Source organism: Amblyraja radiata, chromosome 19 (assembly GCF_010909765.2).
Source record: "Amblyraja radiata isolate CabotCenter1 chromosome 19, sAmbRad1.1.pri, whole genome shotgun sequence".
Lineage (NCBI taxonomy): Eukaryota > Metazoa > Chordata > Chondrichthyes > Rajiformes > Rajidae > Amblyraja > Amblyraja radiata.
In genome coordinates, this window is record NC_045974.1 from 38,814,169 (window position 1) to 38,837,494 (window position 23,326).

Sequence of the window (23,326 nt, forward strand, 5' to 3'; positions counted from 1 at the left end):
AAGGGTCTTGACCCGAAACATCACCCACTCCTTCTATCCAGAGATGCTGTCTGTCCTGCTGAGTTTCTCCAGCTTTTTGTGTTTACCTTTGGCGTAAATCAGCATCTGCAGTTCCTTCCTACACATCTTCCAAATAAACATGCATTTATACACGCAATACAGATGTTCCAGCTTCTGGTTAGTTTCTTAGGGACTGATTAAATAAATGATAATTTTGCATAAACAGCTGCAATACTACAAAGTGTTCAATAATTCTGCTGGTGCCAGCTAGAATTGGGCAGGAACTGGAGTAATCCAAACTCATTTGAGAAGCATCCAGCACACAATTCCAAAGAGCAACATAGTAATAGCCTGACAAAGGAAAAGTGTGTAATCTTTGACACTGTAATGCTTCAACATTGATATGAGTGACTGAATCTCATATAAAACATGTATTGAACTATACTTCGAAGAGGAAAAATCTTGAAAACTGTTTTTAACGCCTTCACCACGATGTAGATTTTGGCAGGTGGGATTAACGCCTAGTCCTTTAATGCATTGCTGACATCACCTCATTTTAAAAAGAAAGGCCAGCAACTCTAGAGGACAATGACGCCAATATAAATCGTGAAATTGCATTCCCAATTATCTATTGGCATGCACACAGCATTTGTTTAGTTTATTGTAATGTGTACCGAGGTACAGTGAAAAGCTTTTGTTGGGAGCCCCTGGCTATTTCTCGAATAGTCACCATCAAGAGGCAGAATTGGCTACATCCTAGCCACAGGAGACCACGGTATATTCATTTTGTTTTACTCTTAACTTTCCTCTTAAAAAGCTTCTTGTGAACCTAATGACTTCTCCTGATATGAACTTTCAGCGCTAACATGTATTTCCATGCAAACAAAAAGTGTGTTAGTACTATTTCACTGCAGCACAATCATTCAAAATTTAATGGATAATTTAAACAAAGGAGGAAATTTGAATAACATATATGGCAATTTATTTTACAATATTCTGAGGTGACTAAACTAAATCCTGAATAAAGGCAATAGCCTTTTGAACTCCATCACATTGCACAGTATAGCATGAATCCACATGAACACGGGTAGTTAGGGCAATTTTTCAATTTATAGGTGTCCTAATTCAGCAAGGATATTAATAAGTGAAAGTGGAATGGATAATATCAAAGATGAGTGACGTAGTTATCACAGATATCTGGACACATCGCTAATTTTTTTTCTCAGATCGGATGTGATCAAGGAAATGTTGAGGAAAATCAGATAAAATATTTTGAATAATTGGTGAATAAGCAAACAGAATGCGTAAGTTTCAGATCATCATCTGTAGGGCAAGGAGGGATTAAAGTTGCGTTTTAATTGGACAAAAGGTTAATTAGATATAGAACTCCACACATCCCAGCTACTTTCACGTCTCGTCAAGTCCAGTACAGGTCAAGGCCTATGCACAGGTACACTGAGGTAAGGTACAATTAAATATTTATCTGCAGCATTTACAGGCATCACTTCGGCCAACGCTCAAAACATGAATTATACATAAAATGCACAAGACAGTGAAAAGATAAAAAGTTGATGCAAAAACAAGATATACGTGCAAAAAGTGATTAAAAAACAAGTCCAGGGTAGTGCAAAAGGTGTTGCGTTGATGAGATAGTATTAGATTTGTGTAGATCGCTTTTCTAAACTGCAGTAAAGTAACTGTTCATGAACCTGATGATATGGGACGTCAACCTTTTGTATTTCCCACCCTACAGTAGCAAGAGGAAGAGGTAACTCCCTGATGGTGAGGATTCTGGATGATAGACGCTGCCGTCTTGAGGCAGAACCACATGTGAATGCTTCTGATGGTGGGGAGGGCTGCGACTGTGATGGGCGAGGCTGAGTCTGCCACTTTTAGAGTCCATTATAATGGATTAGGTTTCTGAGTACTGGGGGCGGAGGGAGAGAGGGAAGGGGGTGGGGTAGAGAGGGAAGGGAGGTGGGGGAGAGAGGGATGGGGGTGGGAGGAGGAGGGGGAGGCGGGTGAGGAGAGGGAGATGGAGAGGGGGAGGAGAGAGGGGTGGGGGAGGGGAGGAGAGAGGGGAGGGGGAGAGAGGTGTGGAGGAGGGGGGAGATGGGGTACCACCACCAGTTTAAATTCCATTTGGAATATTTTGGAGGACCAAGAAACCGAGAACCAAGAAGTTTGTGATAAAATAAGCCGGTCAGCATGGTTTTGTGAGGGGGAGTCTTGCCTAACAAACCTGTTGTAATTCTTCGAGGAAGTAAGTAGCGGGGTAGACAAAGGAGAGTCTGTGGATGTTGTTTACTTAGACTTTCAGAAGGTCTTTGATAAGGTGCCACACGTGACTGCTATAGAAGATGCTCATAGAGGGGATACTAACATGGATAGCAGGTTGGCTGGATGGCAGAAGGCAAAGAGTGGCAATAAAGGGGGCTTTTTCTGGTTGGCTGCCAGTCACATGCGCTGTTCCGCAGGGCTCAGTGATGGGGCCGCTACTCCTTATGTTGTATCTCAATGATTTGGATGAGAGGATTGAAGGCCAAGTTTGCAGATGATATGAAGATAGGTGGAGGGGCAGGTAGTGTAGAGAAAGCAGGGACTCTGGAGAAGGACTTGGACAGGTTGCGAGAGTGGGCAGAGAAGTGGCAGATGGAAAGTTACAAACGATGTGAATATAATTCTCAAGTCTGATATTAAGGTGCGCATTGAGCATAAGAGAACTAACTAGCACAGTACCTTCTGCGCCTTCCGTTTATCTGCCCGTTGGTTCTGATGGTAGATGCGACTGAAGTTTGAGACAATTACGGGCACAGGTAAAGCAATAACCAACACACCACTCAAAGAGCAGATAGATCCAAATATCTTCCCAGCAATGGTCTTTGGTACCATGTCGCCATACCTGCAATAAAAGGAACAAAAATCATTAGTTTCAGTTAAATATCTGCCAGTGTTTTAGAAGGAATCTTCCTAAATAAAAGAAGTCCAGTGGGTTTCCAGTTAATTCCACAGATGGGGATGGGGGGTGGATGATATTTACAATATGTACATCGGAATTCAAAAATTCACAATTTATTCCAATATGTAGCTGAGCATGTTTTCCCCATGCACCGTTTCTGACATCAATACGCCCTTCTTCTCATCATTATTTTTCTTTGATAGAAATAAAAACAAACTTATTAAATTAAAATGACATATCTATTCAAAATGTTTAAAAGTATTTACGTTCATGACCTGCAACATCCAGTCTTTCAGTAAATGACCGCAGCACAATACACTCTATAATGTTACTTATTCTTACACCAGTTCCCTTTAATAAAAGGGTAAGCTTTTGCATTTCTTTAGAAGTTACTTCCTAATTGCACACAATCCATTGTATCCTGATAGAATGTTTTAATATTAATTGTTTTTCAGGAAGAATGATCTCAAACTCCAAATACAAATTAATTCTGTTGGGAATACGTTTCATTAGAGCATGGTGATACACTGGGAGTATGAACTCTTGCCGATGTTACTGTAGCACACTGAATTATCATTTACTAAAAGAAAAATCAATGCTCCAGCAACTTCCTCCTGCCATTGAGCAGGTAGTTTTTGCAAACAGTGCTGTGAATCAAAGTAAATGAATTTACACCAAAGGGCATTATTGATCCATTCTACCGTTGCAAATGAGCAGAAGGGTGAACCTAGTTCAATGAAAAGCGCAGAGGAAATGTCAAGGTGGTGAGGCCACAGCACAGGAGTACATGCATGCTGAACCGCATAAACAGCATACAATAGACCGCTCGAAGCAATCCCTTAACCAAAGGTTTAGATCAAGTCTCTCTCGTCCTGCTATGTCCAGCTGTGAGTGGTGGTGAATTATTAAACAGCCGGGGTCAAGGAAAGAGCGTACACGTCGCGGCCCTGTTTCAACCAATCTTTCCACCACCACGCACAAGACGCACAAGAAGCGCAAGACAGACACCATTGTGCAGATGCTGAGAAGTGTGTTCAGCTCTGGCTGAACAACTTCTAATCTTGTGTGTGGACTCGATAAGAAGAAGATTAAACAGCCAACAGGAGGAGGAGGCACCAAAAATGTCCATGGAATAATGGTTCCAGCAAACAACAAGGACAAAGCTTTTACAACCATTTTCAGGTTAGAAGGGTCTCATGGTTGATCCATCTTTCCTGTGAGCTCCCCTTCCTCACTGAAACCACTCTTCAGCCAATTCAGTTCAATGGATGTGAAATCAGGAAAATACTGGGATCAATGGGCACAGCAGAGGCTCTTGGAGCCAGGCAGCATCCTGGTAGAATGAACTGAACACTTGTACTCCAGAACTAACCGTATCTAAAGTCCAGCTCTCCAGGTATAGTAACAACATAGCCGTCTAATCCCCAAAGTCCTATATAGGTCAGGGGAATCGAGGACCTGAGGACATAAGTTCAAGGTGAAGGGGAAAAGATTGAATAGGATTGAGGGGTAACATTTTCACACAAAGGGTGGTGGGTGTATGGAACAAGTTGTAGTTGAGGCTGGAACTAGCCCAACATTTAAGAAACAGTTAGACAGGTACACGGATAGGACGTTTGGAGGGATATGGACCAAACGCAGGCAGGTGGGACTAGTGCAGCTGGGACATATTGGCACTGTGGGCATGTTGTACCAAATGGCCTGTTTCTACACTGTATCACTCTATGACTCTATGAGTTACATCCTCTCCACAATCAGCAGGACAAACCCTAACCAGTTAATGACTAGGAACGCTTGATCATGAAAAAACCAATGGAAGGTACTGACAGCAGTGCCCTCCAGCAGCATTTACTCACACACAGCTTGCACCTCAATGCCAAGTTTGGGCCTTGTCAGGACCACTTAGCTTCACATCTCATTGCCACCTTGGTCCAAATGTGCTGAATGCAAAGGTGGGGGGAGGGGGGGGGGGGGGGGGGGGGGTGTAGAGTAACTGCCTTTGTTGTTAAAACATTTTTGGACTACATCAAAATATCCTGGTATATCCGACACCAAGGAATATACACAAATAGTTGGAGTCACCGTTTGCAAAAAGGAATACTGTTGTAGTTGTTGAAGGGCAATTACTACTGCCCTTGGAGATTGCTAGAGGAGTTTGTCAGGGTAGATTCCAACTTCTGTTACTTTGTACCTGACTTTCCCCATCATTCCCATGAGAATATCCACTGACAATTGACAATGTTCAGTTCCATTCACAAATCCGTGGAAAACGAAGAAGTGCAGGAAGAACTAAACAACAATCAGTCATGGACTGATAACTTGCAATTACTCATGCTACACACATCAGACAATAACATTCTTTGACAATACCTGTCAAATCTCCTCTTGTTGACAATCAACAGTATTACCCCCATCATTAACAAAGTGGGAGGCACAGTTGTCTGCAAAATTGCCAGACATATATCTCTGAAAACATGTGCAGCAGTACAAACAAACACACAAACAAACACGATAGCCTGAAATGTCCATCACCATCTTTTTGAAATATATTGCCTTTCCTTCCTCACCATTAGACCTAAATACTAGAACATTCTATCTAAACGCGGTGTAGGAAAACCTGCAGCAGTTTCAGATGGTAGCTCACCTCTATTTAGTTACTACTAAGCACGGAGACAGGTCCTTTAGCCAACTCACCACGATGGCCAAGATATTAATCTAAGCTAGTCCTATTTGCCTAGATCTCTAAACCTCCATGTACCTGTACCAACCCAGCAGTATGAATATTGATTTCTCTAACTTCATGTAACTCTTGCTTTCTCTCTCTCCGTCCCTTCCCAACCCTAGTTCTTCGATTAGTTTCACTGTCATCCTGATTAATTTTACTGTTTGTATGCCTTGTTGTCACCTTCCCCTCAGCCAACAATGAACCATTCTACAATTCCTGGATCACGGTCTGCTTTGATTGGTCGTTTTCACACCTTACCCTTCCATATCTCTAGTTTCCCTCTCCCCTCAGTCCGAAGAAGGGTCTCAACCTGAAACGTCACCCATTCCTTCTCTCCAGAGATGCTGCCTGTCCCGCTGAGATACTCCAGCATTTTGTCTATCTACCTGTACCAAATGTATTTTAAATGTTGCCACAACTACTTTCTCTCGCAGCTTGTTCCACATATGCAGCACCCTCTGTGTGCTTTTAGATTTGGGGAGGAAAGTCATCATTAGTAGATGTACCCATGGTGGGCAGAAGGCCCCCTCAATACATGCTTAAAAATATTGAGAACGAAAAGCCATAGAGGGCAACAACAGCAGTTTGACCGTAAAGATGTGGATGTAGTGCTGCAAAAGGTTCAATGAAGTCCACACAGTGGTAATGTTCAGCAGATGCAGCTTCAAATGCTGTGCCTTATGGCCTCAGGCTCCAATCTATTCATGAGCTCTCCATCACTGACCTTTCCTGACTTTTCACGAAGATTTATACGCTCCATTGCATCCTCATGCACTTGGCAATGCTGCAGCCTTAAATCTGTGCTTTGCAGCTTGTGCATGCTGCTGGGTAGTAAATCACATGGTCTTCCTAAAATATACATGTAATGTTATTTATAACTTGCAATAGATTTTGCATTTAAGGTGGTTTCAATTACTGTAGCTTGTATGTGAAATGTCTGGTTTTCCATTTAATAGCTTACACTATATGAACTTGTTGCATAATGCATTTCAATTTACAAGTGAATACAGTATGTGACAATTTGAAGCTATGTGCTTTCCTGTTTATTATTAAGAAGGCTCTCTGTAACATATGCAGTGTATAAAATGATATTTTTGAAATCTACAAATATCTAATTTGCTTCTATCTATGTTAAATCCTACAAATAAGCTGAAGGTATCGGAGTAGCAAGGAATGTTGAAAGTATTTGGCATTAACCGAATATTGCAAAAGGAAAACATGATATTACCAAAAAACAATTTAGTCTGTTTAATGAATTAGAATTTGATATTCAACATTATAAGGGCCACTGCTGTTGTCAATCAGTCAATCAGATTTATTCATCACCTACACAATAAAGTGCAGTGAAATGAATTTGCCAGCAGCGGTACAATCAAAAAAGAACACACAATACACAATAAAAATTTAACACAAACATCCACCACAGCATTCTTCACTGTGGTGGAAGGCATAAAGTACAGTCAGTCCTCCTCCATTGTTCCCCCGTGGTCGGGGCCATAAACCTCCGCAGTCGCCGCTGCGGGCGGCCAGATGTACAGGCCCTCTCATCTGGAAGGTGAGTCCCGAATCGGTGTTTCCCTACCGGAGACTGCGGCTTCAGGATGTCGTAGGCCACAGGCTGGCGGTCGGAGTTCTTCTCCAGGGATCCCCGGCGAGGGATTCCGCTCCGGATGATAAGTCCATGCCGTGCCCGTGGCTAGAAGCACCACAGACCGCGGCGTCAAGATGTTGTAAGCTGCGGGCCTGCGGTCGGAGCTCTTCTCCTCTAGGGATCCCCAACGAGGGATCCCAGGCTCCGGACGCCGCGCCCGTGGCTAGAAACTCTGCAGACCGCGGCTTCATGCTGTAACAGTCTGCGGGCCAGCGATCGGAGCACTCCCTTCTGGCGACCCCGGCATGGGTTCGCCCCGCTCAGCGATGAAAAGTCCACGATGCGCCCGCTGCTGAAGCTCCGGGCCCAACTCCGGGAAAGGCCGCAACAATCCATGGTGTTAGGCCGCGAGGGAGGTGACATGGAAATTCAACATTATAAGGGTCTGTGCTGTTGTTTATACGTTAAGTGGTTCCGACCACAATCCTACACATAATAGACAGCAGTGTTATGTAAGTGAGTGGTTTAGAAACACGATGATGAAGAAGAACACATGGGATTGTAGGTATGTAAAAATTAAAATACCTTAGCTTGTCTTTACATTCAATATAAATGTTGTACAGTTTCAGTATTTTTCAGGAGTTACTACTAGATCTCAAGACATTACTGTTGGATAATCTCAATCTAGAGCAGCAGAGATTATACAACTGTCGGGTTGGCCTGGGCTACGGAACAGATGATTATAGACTTCAGAGGGCCGTGCATGGCAGAATCTCCCAGATGTCCACGGACTGCAGGGGGAGCTATCGTGCCGGTCCCCTGAGGCCGAACACAAGACCCAGCGGACCGTGGCCTGAAGGGGGAGCTGCCGAGCCGGCCCCTGCTCGTAGGATCCGGTGGATTGCGGCCTGCAGGGGGAGCTGCCGAGCCGGCCCCTGCTCATCCCCCAAAGACTAGAGAGCAGGAGGACGGAGCCGGTGAGGACAACGGATGCGAGGGAAGAGGAACAAGGCCAGTAAGAGAGGAGAGGGAACCAGCGTCTGGCTCCCAGCGCCCTCAAAGTTGGCTGCAGGCGGCCTCCCGAGGGAGTTTACAGTTTAGTTTCTAGTCACGTGTACCGAGGTACAGTGAAAAGCTTTTATTGCTTTGTTGCTATCCAGTCGTCAGAAAGACAATACATGATCACAATCGAGCCATTTACAGTGTATGATAATGTTTAGTGCAAAGTAAAGCCTGCAAAGTCCGATCAAGGATAGTCTGAGGGTTATCAAAGAGGTAGATAGTAGTTCAGCACTGCTCTCTGGTTGTGGTAGGATGATTCAGTTGCCTGATAACAGATGGGAACAAACTGTCCCTGAATCTGTAGGTGTGCATTTTCACACTTCTGTACCCTTTGCCCAATGGGAGAAGGGAGAAGAGGGAGTGGCCAGGGTGCGGCTCGTCCTTGAATATGCTGCTGGCCTTGTGGAGGCAGCGTGTGATATAAATGGAGTCAATGGAAGAGAGGTTAGTTTGTGTGATGGTCTGAGTCCACAATTCGCTGCAATTTCTTGCAGTCGTGGATGGAGCTGTTCACAAACTAAGCTGTGATGCATCCTGATAAAATGCTTTCTATGGCGCATCTGTAGAAGTTGGTGAGAGTTGTAGGGGACATGCCGAACTTACGAAGCCTTTGAAGGAAGGAGAGGCGTTGGTGTGTTTTCTTGGTTGCTACTTCAATATGGGTGGTCCAGGAGAAGTTGTTGGTGATATTGACTCCTAGGAAGTTGATGTTTTCAACCATCTCTACTTTGGCACTGTCAATGCAAACTGGAATATGTGTACCGCTTCACTTCCTGAAGTCAATCACTATCTCCTTTGTCTTGTTGACATTGAGAGAAAGGTTACTGTCCCAACACTAGGACACAAGGTTCTTGATCTCCATTCCTGTAGTCCGTCTCATCATTATTTGATATCTGGCCCACAATGGTGGTGTCGTCTGTGAAGTTGAAAGTTGAATTAGATTTGTACATGGCTGTGCAGCCGTGGGTGTACAAGTCGAGGGTGTAAAGAAGAAAGCTGCCTGTGTAGAGGATTATCGTGGAGGATGATTTGTCCCCTGTCCTCTTTGATTGGGGTCTGTTGGTCAGGTAGTCGAGGATGCTTTGAGGGAACAAAGGTGGAGAGGTGAGGAGAGGACGTCGGTTCACAGGTCGATCCACACATCCAAGGAAAGTGGCAGCTGCAGGCCTTCTGCAGCCTGGGGCTTGCCTGGAATGGAAGCTCATAACAACGAGAGTGCAGACTAGACTTTGAAAATGGCACCAAAACAAGCACTTCTTGCACACTGGATCAGTAGATTATTTCTGTACACTTTGCTAATCAGGGATGTGCTTCAGTATGGCAATACTCTACTGGACTGTTTGTAAGAAAATAATTTTGCTGTGTGTTTGCACTTTGCACATGTGACAATAAACGCACTACTGAAACATTATTAACTGAACAGTTTGGAAATTATTGCAGACCTGTTATTTTCTATTTTGAAAAATGTTGTGCTTAGATATGAGTATTTTTATCTGCGCCCGGAAATGACCTCATATGGCATCATGAAGCTGCTTGCCTTGCAATAGCTCTTGATGCGTTGGGTTTTTCAAGGTTTCAATGTTGCCATATTCTAATCCGGCCCGTGGATCACTGAATTAAATGTACCTGTAAATCTACCAGATTAAAGCTGACACACATCCAAGAAGGCTTCAGGTTTGTGCACAAGTTCAGCACATGGACACGTTGAACTTACAAGTTATTTTGCGTTACCTTTCGGAGAGATTTGAAAATTTGGAGGGCTCTTCTGAACACTTAAGCATGGCATGACCATCCCCAGGGACGTCCCGTCTAACTGCTTTGTTTGACCCAGCAGCGGTGGTGGTACAAGGGCATACAATTGGAGTGACCCTGGGAGCTTCAGAATGGAAGACCAATTTATGCTTACTGTCCCATGTCACCCTGCCTCAGTTGCTGATGTAGAACTCTCCCTAACAAGTGCATTTCAATGTCATAATTGAGTGAGCTGGCTGGCTCTTTCGGTGTCAATCTGGGCCTTTGATGTTGGTAGAACCGGTGAGGCAAAGATTGGTGTGGGAGATGGGACGGACTCTACCTGAAACATGCTGGCACCAGGGTCCTGGCAAATCACATAACTATGTCTGTTGACGGGACTTTAAACTTTATCCACAGATTAGAAAAGTGTGGATAGCGTTAAAGGGAAGGAATGTGGAGGAGAGTTTACCAAAGTCTGCAGAATATGACAGGAAGCTTAAAAATGGTTAAGAGTCTAACGTCATGCAACACAGGGACCATTTTGAGAAGAGAGATGGTAAATACAGGACTGAAGGTGTTGTATGTAAATGCATGCAGTGCACAAAACAAGGTGGATGAGCTTGTAGGAAAACACAGGATCTTTTCATCCCAAAGAGAAAGAAACATACCAAAGGGAGCCACCATGGCTGACAAAGAAAGTCAAAGATAGCATAAAAGCAAAAGAGAAGGTGTATAACATGGCAAAGATTAGTGGGAAGCTGGAGGATTGGGTTGCTTTTCCAAAACCAATAGAAGGTAAATAAAAAGAAATATGGGGAGAAAAGATGAAATATGAACATAGGCTATCCAATAATATTAAAGAGGCAACCAAAAGATTTTATAGATATTTGAAGAGTATAAGAGATGCAAGAGTAGACATCGGACCGCTGGAAAATGACACTGGAGAAGCAGTAATAAAGAAATGGCAGATGAACTGAATACGTTTTTTTTGCATCAATCTTCGAAGTGGAGGACATCAGCAACATGCCAGAAATCCAAGAGAGTCGGGAGGCAGAAGTGAGTTTAGACACTATTACAGAGGAGAAGATGCTGAAAGTTCTGAAGGTGGATAAGTCACCGTTCCTTCAGGTAGAAGGTACATGAGCCTGAGGACTGCAACTTCCAGGTTCAGGAGTAGCACTTCCCCACAGCCATCAGGCTATTAAACTCAACTGAAACAAAACTCTGAACATTAATAGACAATGATCTGTTTATTTGCACTTTATACACACTATACACATTATAAATAAGCAGTTTAGTCATGTGTGTATATATTTATATAATGGTATATGGACACACTGATCTGTATTATTTATGCCTACTATATTCTGTTGTGCTGAAGCAAAGCAAGAATTTCATTGTCCTATCTGGGCCACATGACAATAAACTCTCTTGAATCTTGAATCACCTGGACCTGGTAGACTAGACCTCAGGGTTCTGACAGAGGTAGCAGTAGAGATTGTGGTCATTAGTTGTGATCTTTCAAGAATCCCTAGAATCAAAAATGAATCCAGAGGACTGGAAAATCACAAATGTGATTCTGCTATTTTAGAAGTGAGCAAGGCAAAAGAGAGGAAATTATAGGCCAGTTAGCCTGACTTATGCAGTGGGTAAGATTTTAGAGTTTTCAGGGTATTTGGAAGCGCAAAAAAAAATACGCCAAAGTCAGCATGGTTTTGTTAAGGTGAGATCTTGCCCGACAAATCTGTTGGATTTTATTGAGGAAGTATCAACCATGATAGACAAAGGAGAGTTGGTGGATGTTTAGTTTGGACCAAGTCCACGTCAACCAGCAATCCCAGTCTCCTAGTACTATCCTACACACTAGGGACAATTTAGAATTGTTACCGAAGCCAAATTAACCTACAAACCTGTACATCTTTGGAGCGTTGGAGGAAACCGCAGCACCCGGGGAAAACCTATGTAGCCACAGGGAGAACGCACAAACTCTGTACAGGCAGCACCCATAGTCATCGATCAAATCTGGGCATCTAGCACTGTAAGGCAGCAGCTCTAACGCCGTGCCACTGTGTTGCTTACTTACATTTTCAGAATGGCTTTGATAAGGTGCCACACATGAGACTTTTAAACAAGATAGGAGGCCAGGGTATTAAAGGCAAGGTACTAGCATGGATGGAAGATTGGCTGGCTGGCAGAAAGCAAAGAGTGGGAATAGAGATGACTTTTTCTGGTTGGCCTTTGGTGACTAGTGCTGTTCCGCAGGAGTCAGTATTGGGTCCACTACTTTTCTTGTTATATGTTAATGATCTGGAAGATGGAACTGATGACTTTGTGGCCAAGTTTGCAGATGATACGAAGATAAATGGAGCGGCTGGTAGTGTGGAGGAAGCACGGAAGTTGCAGAAGGAATTGGACAGGTTGGGAGAGTGGGCAGAGAAGTGGCAAATGGAATACAGTGTAGTAAAGTGTATGATCATGCACTTTGGTAGCAGGAATAAAGGTGTAGACTATTTTCTAACTGGGGAGAGGATTCAGAAATCAAAGTTGTAAAGTTGGTGCAGGATTTTGAAAAGGTTAATTTGCAGGTTGAGTCAGCAGTAAGGAAGGGCAATGTAATGTTAGCGAGGGGACTAGAATATAAAAGCAAGGATGTAATTCTGAGGCTTGATCAGGCGCTGGCGAGACTACATTTGGAATATAGTGAGCAGTTTGGGGCCCCTATCTGAGAAGGGATGTGTTGGCTTTGGAGGAGGAGGAGCCATCTTGGGGAACGGCTGCTAACCAGCAGCCGTCCGTTTAATCCATTTTCCCCCCAGTTTTTCGTTTGTAGGAGAAATGGATTTCTTAATGTGGGGGGAAAGAGGTAATCTTACTTCTAGGTCCCTACCTGGTCGGTGAGGCAGCTTTTTCTCCGGGCTGCCCGTCGACCCGTCCTCGTGGCCTACCAGCGGGCGTGGAGCGCCGTTTCCTGGCGGGGACCGCCCAGCACCTCGGCTTCATTGGCGGCACAGCGCTGGAGCGCTATCGTGGAGCGGAGCGGGTGATGCCTTGCCTGGGTCGCCGCGCTGGATCGACGCGCTGGAGCTGCGGTGAGATGTGACCGCCGAGATCAACACCTCCGGGCTGCGGGTCTGCGGAGCAGAGCGGGCGGCGCCGTCTTTAACATCGGGAGCCTGGGAGCCCCAACCCGGTGCATCCCTGTCGGCTTCGGAAGCCGACAATCCCCTGCTAGGAAGCGGCCGTTCCAGGTGGCCCAGCCACTGTGAGGACTCTCCCGACGCTGGGGAACAGCACCCGGTGAGAACGGCCAGGAACATCGGGCCTCCGTAGAGGCAATAGGCCTGACTTTGGGTGAACTGGGGTTGGGGACTGGACATTGTGCCTTCCCCCACAGTGGTGACCATTGTGGGGGGATGATTTTTCTGTGTGTAAGTTACTATGTTAGTCTGTGTCCAAGATGGCTGTCGGAAGGGAGAGTGGACGCTGGCGCGCTTTAGCTGCCGCTGCTCTCTCTTCACATTGTGCTTTTTGATTTTTTGATTTTGTGTCTTTGGAGCGATTTCTATCTTTAATTTTGTGTATTGTTGATGTCCTTATTATTTATTTTTCTCCGACTATATGTTTTTTTCTCTTCTGTTAATCTTTGTAAGGTGTCCTTGAGATTTGAAAGGCGCCCGAAAATAAAAAAATTTATTATTTGGAGGGGGTTCGGAGGGGGTTTACAAGAATGATCCCAGGAATGATTAGCTTAACATACGAGGAGCACTTGAAGGTTATCGGCCTGTACTCACTGGAGTTTTGAAGGATGAGGGGCAGATCTCATTGAAACCTACCGAATAACGAAAGGCCCAGATAGACTGGACGTGGAAATAATGTTTCCAGTTCAGAATAAAAGGATTTACCTTCAAAATGGAGATGAGGAGGAATTTCTTCAGCCAGAGGATGGTGAATCTGTGGAATTCATTGCCACAGACAGCTGAGACACTGGGTATTTTTTTAAAGCAGAGATTGATGGGTTCTTAATTAGGAAGGACATCAACGTTTTCAGAGAGAAGGCTATAGAATGTTGTTGGAGAGGGGAAAATAGGTCATCCATGATTGAATGGCGGACTAGACTCGATGGGCTGAATTCTGCTCCTATGTCTTATGGTCTCATAGGCAAAAGCCTACTTGACTATGTGCTCATTAATCTATCTGCTGCCTGCATATCTGTCTATGGCAGTATTGGTAGGTGTGACCATCACAGGGTCTTTGTGAAGTCCTATCTTCAGACAGAGCATAGTACCATTGTATTAATAGGATAGTCACAGCAGCGTCCAGCAGCTCATATTCTGACAACTGTGGCACATTGGCAACAGGATTATTGCATTCCATCTGGCATAGTCTACATTTCAATTTGCTTTGTGCCAGGGAGCCAACTCTGGTTCAATTCGGAGTGCAAAAGCACGTGTCAGGAGCTATACAGGACCTACATAAATATTATTTATAATATCTCACAATTTTTTAGACTTTAATTTAGTTTCAACAAACTTTTACAAAGAGTTCTAAATTGTACTGCTCTGTACTTCTTTCCCCAATCTAGATGGGTTCATGGCCAAACACAGATAATCGTATTGGAGGACTATCTACATAGTTTCAGTATTTTGCACATCTGTTGCTGCTTTTGTTTAATGTTTTATTGTATGATTATGATATTTTGGTTTTTAGTTTAATCTGAATCTTCCAATATTTCTTTCCCTTTCTGTAAAATGTTTAAAAAGTTAATTAGTGTTAGTACTTTTAATCCCTAGTTTGATGACTGACTAATATTTTACCTTATTAGGTCATTAACCTGCCTGATAGCATGATTGTCACTGGAGCCCACCAATACTCAACAACTGCGAGCTGTTTGTACACAACATCCAATAAAGGAAACCTATACTATGTCGGCCATGGAAGCTTTGTCTTTAGATTGCTTTGAGATGAATCATGTTGTTGTGTTACTGCCCGAAACTGGGCCACTAATTTATCTCTTCTTCATATGAATCAGCCTCTATTTAATGCCTGCTGGTAAATTTCCACTTCCAATGGTTTCATCAATTAATTCCATTCATTACGTGGAGATGGATGGCACGTCAGTACACAATGACTTGTGGAAAATGAATTTGAAGAACAGTCGAGATGAAATGTTCTGTTTTTACTTCCTGTCAACATATGGGGCAAATGGATTTTTGGGTGAAAATGTACCCATTATTTTGGCGTAAGTGTTTTTATAAAGAGGAAATTTACATATATGCAATATTCATCACGGTGATTTAACAAAACCCCATTGAACATAGGAGAGCAATAGTCCAGGAACAGGTCCTTCAGCCCACAATGTCTGTGTTTAACGTGGTGCTAAGTTAATATCTTCTGCCTGCACGTGACCCGTACCATTCCAGTCCCGCATGTCCATGTGCCTCTCTAAAAGCCTTTTAAACGCCACTATCATATATGCTTCCACCACCGTCAAAGACAGCATATTCCACGTGCCCACCACTCTCTAAAAGCCTGCCCACACATCTCCTTTAAACCTTCCCCAATCAAAGTCACCCAAGGGCACAGGCAAGTTGCACAGGGTTATTAAGCAACGAAATGGCAGGAGGTGGTGTTCATGAAGTAAGGGCATTCATGGCATGAAGATGCCAATGAGGCATAAAGAATGGGAGGCCTACACTGCAGCCAAATGCCACTTTCAGGTGTGCCGTAAATGCCAACACAGAATATTGTGGAAAGGATGCTTCCACTGGTGGGAGAGTCGGACCAGCCATAGCCTCAAAATTAAAGGGCGCTCTTTTAAAAAGGAGGTGAGGAGGAACTTCTTTAGTCAGAGGGTAGTTACTCTGTGGAACTCATTGCCACAGAGGTTGTGGAGGTCAAGTCAGTGGATATTGAAGGCGGAGGTAGACAAGTTCTTGATTAGAATGGGTATCATGGGCTATGGGGAGAAGGGAAGAAAATGGGATTAGGTGGCAAAGATCAGCCATGATTGAATGGCGGAGTAGACTCGATGGGCCGAATGGCCTAATTCTACTCCTATAACTTGTGAACGTGAACTTGTTTGTCAAAAATGTAATGATCCCACTGCTGGTGGAGCTATCCTTGATTTCTGTAATGTAGCAGTCATACGTGGCACATTGCAGGGACAAAGCCTAGAAGATATCTTGCAAGAATCTTGAGGCAGGATTCTCAGAGCCTGACTTTGATTTTCTGAGTAGAGCTTGTTCTTGTTTGCTAATTGAGATTGGTTTTGTTTTGTTTGGTGAAAGTGTGGTCCTCATTAAACCAAAAAAACTGGGCAATGATGAGCAGGTGTTTACTGCGTATGTGTTCTTTGTGCTATCAACAACACTTTCCCTCACTTGTATCCCTTAATTGTATTTTGATGGTACTCGTGGACAATCATGCCTGGCCTGTTGTGATGTAAATGCCAGTGTTTTAACTGTGGAGCATTTGGCAAGAGGCACAACTGATTGTGTAGCACAGGTCCTTGACACTGTGACTGGATTATTTTCTGGTCCCATTGTCTTTGCTTTCTGTTGCGGTCTCAGACTTTCCTCGACAGCTCATGGAATGGATCAGTTTGGTTGAAGACTTTCTTCTGTGATGGTGGAGCTCCGGGGAGGATGTCAAACTGGTTTTAAACACTTCAACTTTGTCTATGGTGTTCACATGCCGAGTCCTCCCATCATTAATGGTGGGAATAGTGTTAAATGACTAAAGGGCCTGTCCCACTTACGTGTCCTTGGCACACAAATTACACAACCTCGTGGTCGCGTTGAGGCGCACGGGCGTCGTGGCCGCGTGGGGCCAGTTCCACTGAGAAGCGTGGAGGGGTATTTAGTTGTGCTCCGAAATATTTGTAGCGAACAAAATCTTCGCGCGCCAACGGCCTGTCGCGTAACTGACGGCCAAAGTGGGACAGGCTCAAGACCCTGGCGCGACACAATGTCTCACCTCCAACAGCAGCAGAAGCAGGCAAACGATCGCCGAACTCGGCCTAGGGCTCACGGCAGTTGCGGTCCGGATCTGCCCCCACTTCTACTCCCAGAGCGAGGCCAAGAAAATTGAAGATAGACACAAAATGCTGGAGTAACTCAGCGGGACTGGCAACATCTCTGGAGAGAAGCAATGGGTGACTTTTCGGGTCAAGACTCTTCTTTTCAGACTGAAGAAGTCTCGACACGAAACATCATCCATTCCTTCTCTCCAGAGATGTTGCCGGTCCAGCTTTGTGTCTATCTTCAAATTACGTCACGCACTTCAGACGGCTGTGCGTACGCATGAAATTGCGCGCGATCTTCGCGGGACCGTCGCGGCTCAACGCGACCACGAGGTCGCGTAATTTGCGTGCCAAGGACACGTAAGTGGGACAGGCCCTTAACTGTTCACCATCTTCCATGAATGGGTGAGACAGGACTGTAGATCTGATCTGATTTGTCTGCTGGTTTTCCCCAGGTTGTCCAATCATCTGCCAATCAACCCCCCCTTCCACCCCCTTACCAGTATCCACCTATCACTTTCCAGACTTGTCCTTACCCCATCTGTCTTTCAGCTTTCTCTCAACCACCACAATCAGTCTGAAGTAGGGTCCTGACCCAAAGTGTCGCCTATCCATGTTCTTCAGGGATGATGCCTGACCCGTTGAGTTACTCCAACATTTTTTGTCTTTTTTTCTTCACCTGGTTAATGTCTCATTTGAGGGCACACCAGGGGTTTTCCCCAGCATGTCCTCCTGTCTACTCATTCAACCAGGGTTGAATGCTGGAGGTAAGCAATGTTAAATAAGCCAACGGGGAAAAGTGATCAAGAGCGTGATGAGGAAAATGAACTACCTAACTTCCAACAGTTTTACATCACAGGAACTATGATTTAAGGTAAATGTTACTTGCTTCTAAGAAATGTATCTATCAAGGTATGTGTGAATATGTAATGGAAAAAATTTCAATATTATGCAAGACATAATTATGCAACTCCACAGATGGAAGTTTAGTAGACCATTCTACTCGGCCTTTGTCTTAACTATATCGTAATTCCAATTTCTGAATTATACTTTGCATTTTAAGTTGTAACATTTATTTAAGAAAGTTTAAGTAAACCATTGAACCTTTACTATTACTCACACATTAAATATATTAAAAAGTTACAGTTCATGTGAAATCATTGACCTGCAAATATTTCAACAAATAGTTGTCAACAGTCATCTTTTGATTATATGCAGAAGATATACACAATAAGCTGGAGTAATTCAGCGGGTCAGACAGCATCTCCGGAGAAAAAGAATAGGTGACATTTCAGGTCGAGTGTTCATCAGACTGAAGAAGGGTCTCGACCCGAAACGTCACCTATTCCTTTATTCCAGAGATGCTGTCTGACCCACTGACTTACTCCAGTTTATTGTGTCTATCTTCGGTTTATAACAGCATCTGCAGTTCCTTCTTACACATACACCGAACGTAGATCTATTTAAAAATAAATTCTCCCTTTTGTCCCTATTTGTTATTTTTAATTCCTTTAAAAGACTAATGAGGAGTTTAAACCAAAAATCTCAGCATTCGCTCACATTAAAAAGAAACCTAGAAATAGCTGTCTGTAGTGCGTGGGTCTCAAAAGGAAGCACGAAGTCCAGTGTTTTGAGAGGCACATTTTATTATGTTCCTCCCGGTTGTAGGGAAGACCAAACAAGAGAAAGATGGCACCCAAACCCCTGCCTTTAAACCCTCTGGCTAAGGGCCGCCTACGGACTGAATCACTCCCGTGCCGAGGGGTTCGACAGTATGATGGCACGACCCTTGGGAGCCGCCACATGTCATTAGATGTCATCTTGTTTTCTAATTTATGCCCATTTCATTTGAATTGTTTTGAATTAAACTGGTTGTGTCAGTAACATCGTCAGGATCTTGCCTTGGAAGAGTTGCTGGGTCTGACAGTATGAAGGAGTTGAATAACAGCAGCAGATGCAATTATTAACCTGGGGTGCATCACCAATCTGTTTGTGGGAGTTGATTCATCTGCTCTCTCACACTGCTAAGAAGAATAACTGTGCATGGCAAAATTCCCAGATGATGTCATCAGCATAATGTTTAGGTGATGAATATATAAAGCTGAACATAAATAGACCAACCATACTTTTTAACACTGAAAGTTAATAATTCTTTACTATCCATTAAAACCATTTAACTTTGTTTGGTTATTCGAGAAATAATAGACTGGAACAAGCAGTTGTAATAATTGCAAAATTATCTATCAACTCCTTCCAACGCTCTGCACCTGCAGTTAAAGGCAGGAATCCAGATTTTGTCATCAGTAACACCCTTCTCCTTTGCAGGAGGCACTGTTGCAGTTTTGTTTAAGATCAATGATTTGACATGAACTTTAACTTTTCATGTATTCTTTCTATTATAAAACAAGCCAAACTGAATGAAATGTTGAGATTTTATTATTGAATACATATAATGGCTAAACAAACATTGTGACCCTATGAATCGATTTCTATATTTGCATTGATTGTTATACCCTCAAAATAACATTCTATATTATTTAAAATAATAAATATATTTTATTTAACCTTTAATGCCTATTTATGACGTTAAATTCCATATGTAAGTCCTAATCTTTATTGACTTTCTGTGTATGTTTTAATAATTAAGATTACTAGTTTTCTGTCTGTAAGAATACTTCAGTCTGACTGCCAGCTTAATTAGCTTGCTGATACAACTGTGTTGACGACACAAAATTCTGAAAGAAGGCTGCACACGTTTACATATTACATTGGAAGGGATGAAATCCATGCTGCAAAACCTAATTGTTTTAGAGGGCAGATATCTTTAAGGCCTGTGGTGACTCCTGCCCCTTCGTTACTGACTGGGAAATTTGTCTGTATGTGGATGAATGGAATTATGGGGAAGGGGAGTTATTAAAAAATATTTTAAATTAAGATTTGTACTGAAACAGTAACCCAATTTTTAATTTTTGACATGTACACCGCTTCACAGTCCAGAGTGAAGAAAGGCAGAGATAGATGAATTCTTGATTATTACGGGTGTCAGAGGTTATGGGAAGAAGGCAGGAGAATGGGGTTAGGAGGGAGAGATAGATCAGCCATGATTGAATGGCAGAGTAGACTTGATCGGCCAAATGGCCTAATTCTGCTCCTATCACTTGACGTTATGAACTTATTTGTAATAGGAAGTGGCGTGTGTATAGAATTGGGAACAAGTTTAATATATTATCGGGGATAAATTGAAACTTGCAGAGATGAAAAGGAAAATTGGAAGAATGATAGAATTATATTCAAACACTAAACAGATCAGGAAGCAACATCAGAGAGATATAAATACATTTAGCAGGTTAATAGCCTATCATTAAAATGTTCCGATGGAAGGTCATTAACGTAATGACGTTAATGTAACATTAACATACATTAACGTGACGTCATTCAGCTTCCCTCTCTCCACAAATGCCATTTGGTCTGCTGAGCATTTTTTGCATCTTGTATTTCTATTTCAGATTCCCAGCAACTGCATCATTTTTCTTTTGAATAAAAAATTCTGTTGCTAAGAATCCTTATTTAAAACTGACCATCGCCTTGTTTGTCAGTCCAGTCACAATATATGTCATGGTGTTTCTATTGTGACCACAATAAAATATTAGCTGATATAATACCAATATTTGATGTTTTCAGAAATACAATAAAACGGATTACAAGATTACACCGATTGCTATGACAAAAAAAAATAATTACAGCTGATGGTTGTAATTTCAGTTTCAGGTTTAGAAAGCATGTTAATTTTATGCTGGAACACATAATTTTAATGAAACAAAGTGAATAAATTATATGACCTGAGGCTTAGCTCCATGGTAATTGCTTTACATGACAACTTCAAAGTGAAACCAGCAAAGACAAAAGTACATTTGATATCGTGCTCTCATTATAGAACATGTACAGCATGTTGCCAGTGTGCAAGGTAACTTAACAGCCCCATTTACATTAGCATCATCTTCTATTTTGCATTGACCAGCTTTCATTCACTTTAATCAGTCGTTTTCAAACTGTACCATGTAGCTAACGCTACAACCATACCATTAACTTCATCCTTACCCCTCTACTTCACCCTCGGGCTGAAGCAGTGCTCAGAAAGCTCTGCATTCTATTGCGCTTTGAGTTGAGTTTCTGATTTAATCTCTTCTCTATTATTAAGGACCCTGCGGAGAAATGTGCCCTTGCTTATAAGTTCTACTTCATGTAATGTGGTCCCAGCTGTGTACTGAACTAACTCTGCTTTAAGCATTTGGGAATTTTAAGCTCAAAAGAAACAAATTCCAGAAGTGGAACACATGAGGTATTATATCACATAGTTTGAACATGTGATCAAGAACAAAAGTTGACCTCATTCACATCTGAAATCAACAAAGACCTAACTATGTCTTGCTGATTCTGCTCCCATAGTCTACCCTCAGATCACCCCAAACTATCCTGTAGAAGGTGATGTTCATAATGTTAGTTCTGACTTACTGTTGCCTACTTCTCCAATGCTTCAGATTTAAAATTCTCTTTCTCATGTTAAGCCCCCCCCCCCCCCCCCCTCATGCTTGTCTCCACCCATGTAATCCTAAACTCATCTTTTCTTGCCTCATTATTTTCCACCTTTTATCCCCGTCTCTTGCCCTCTTCATGCAATTGCATCATCAGTGTTCTAGGTCCCAAAATGTAGTTTCTTCCACATTTTGATGTTTTGAGATTTGTTTAAATCTCTCCACGATTTCAGATTAATACCTTCTTCTTTATCTTGACCTATCGATTTATTATATCTGTTTCATAGATTAGAATGCATGTTGTTGTTTTTGTTATCTCAGATCACGTGGAAGAGCTGTGGTCATACATAACCAAAACTGAACGTGTAGGCTCTTGAGTAATCATTTCATCCAAGTTCAGCACGTAATTTGCAGGCATAATCCTTCCCCCATGGAAGTAAAAGGCATCCCTTGACTATCATTGCTTTTGACGTGCGTCAAGAACATGACATCTTTTGCTCCTTTGAATCCTCTGCCACGTTCAATGTTCAAAAATACAAATGTGACTCTTCCTCCCATATTCCTTTGGATAACTGATGTAATACTAAACATTACATTCAGTTTGATTAACACCTAATGTTAATCAACTATTAAATGGTCAAACAGCACATATTCTGTCATTACTTAAAAAAAATGCCTGCCAAATCCGAAGTTTCTGGATGTTCCTCTCAAATAACACGATGAAGCATGACAGTTTACAATGTAGCCCTTAGCTTCATTGGGACAAGGAGGACTTGTCAAAAAACATAGCAATATGATCATGCCCTTGATGACGCTAGGCACTTTTCCAACCTGTGTCCTCAGGTGTTCTACACATACGAATTACAATAGGTCTCCAACAGGATAAAGAGAGATATTCATTCTTTATGATGTACACCTGTCACAACTTTTAGTCTTGCCTTCATTTTAAATTAAAAAGGGTTATCCGGAGATCAAGACCTTGGATGATGGTATCTTTAAGATTGAAGCCACCGGTGGTCCTTGAGGTTTGGCATGGGTCAGAAGATACGGACAAATTAGGTCATTGAGTGATCATGGATGGAGTGGGTGACAGCAAAGGGGAGAGGAATGGGAAAGTGGGTGCATTTTGATTATAGCTGTCGTAAAGGTTGGTGATTTGAGAAGTCGAAGACAAATCTTTTTTTTAGAAGAAACAGTGTGGGCAAATTTAAACCGACTGTCTTTGACAAATCTGTTTAGACATCAATGCTTTGAAGCTTTATGACACTGAGCTGAGAGCTTCTATATCCCAGCTATTCTGAATTCCATATGTAATGTCAAAGCTGTCAAGAACTATGAATGAATGTGTTGGCGGTTGAGTAATCATTTCACCCGTTCAGTAGGTGATTACAATTTCCATAATGGTTCCTCAACAAGGTTCCTGATATTCCGAAGCATTTAACACTATTAAAAAACAATAAAGAAATGAAAACGCATTAAATATTTTAAAATTCATAGATAAAAATGCATATTTAGCATTTTTTAATATTGAAGAATGTCTCTTCACTGACTGTTTTTTATTGGGTAACTGTGAACAAACAGTTTCATTATGCTGTTGATTCTGCTGTTACATCCTCTTTGATTATCTTTTAAACTTAGCTGTTCCTTTTCCAACATCACATTCCCTCTGTGACCACATGGCAATTATCCCACTACCCAAAAC

The 23,326-nt window shown here is 42.6% G+C and overlaps 1 protein-coding gene across 1 annotated transcript in view; it reads right to left on the bottom strand.

The window, feature by feature from the left end:
* The window catches only part of kcnd2 (potassium voltage-gated channel subfamily D member 2), a 441,658-nt gene that overhangs the window by 37,225 nt on the left and 381,107 nt on the right, over positions 1 to 23,326 (bottom strand). Inside the window, exon 3 of the mRNA XM_033038301.1 lies at positions 2,740 to 2,902. Within this exon, the coding sequence (XP_032894192.1) occupies positions 2,740 to 2,902 (163 nt within the window). The remainder of the gene's footprint in view (positions 1 to 2,739; positions 2,903 to 23,326) is intronic.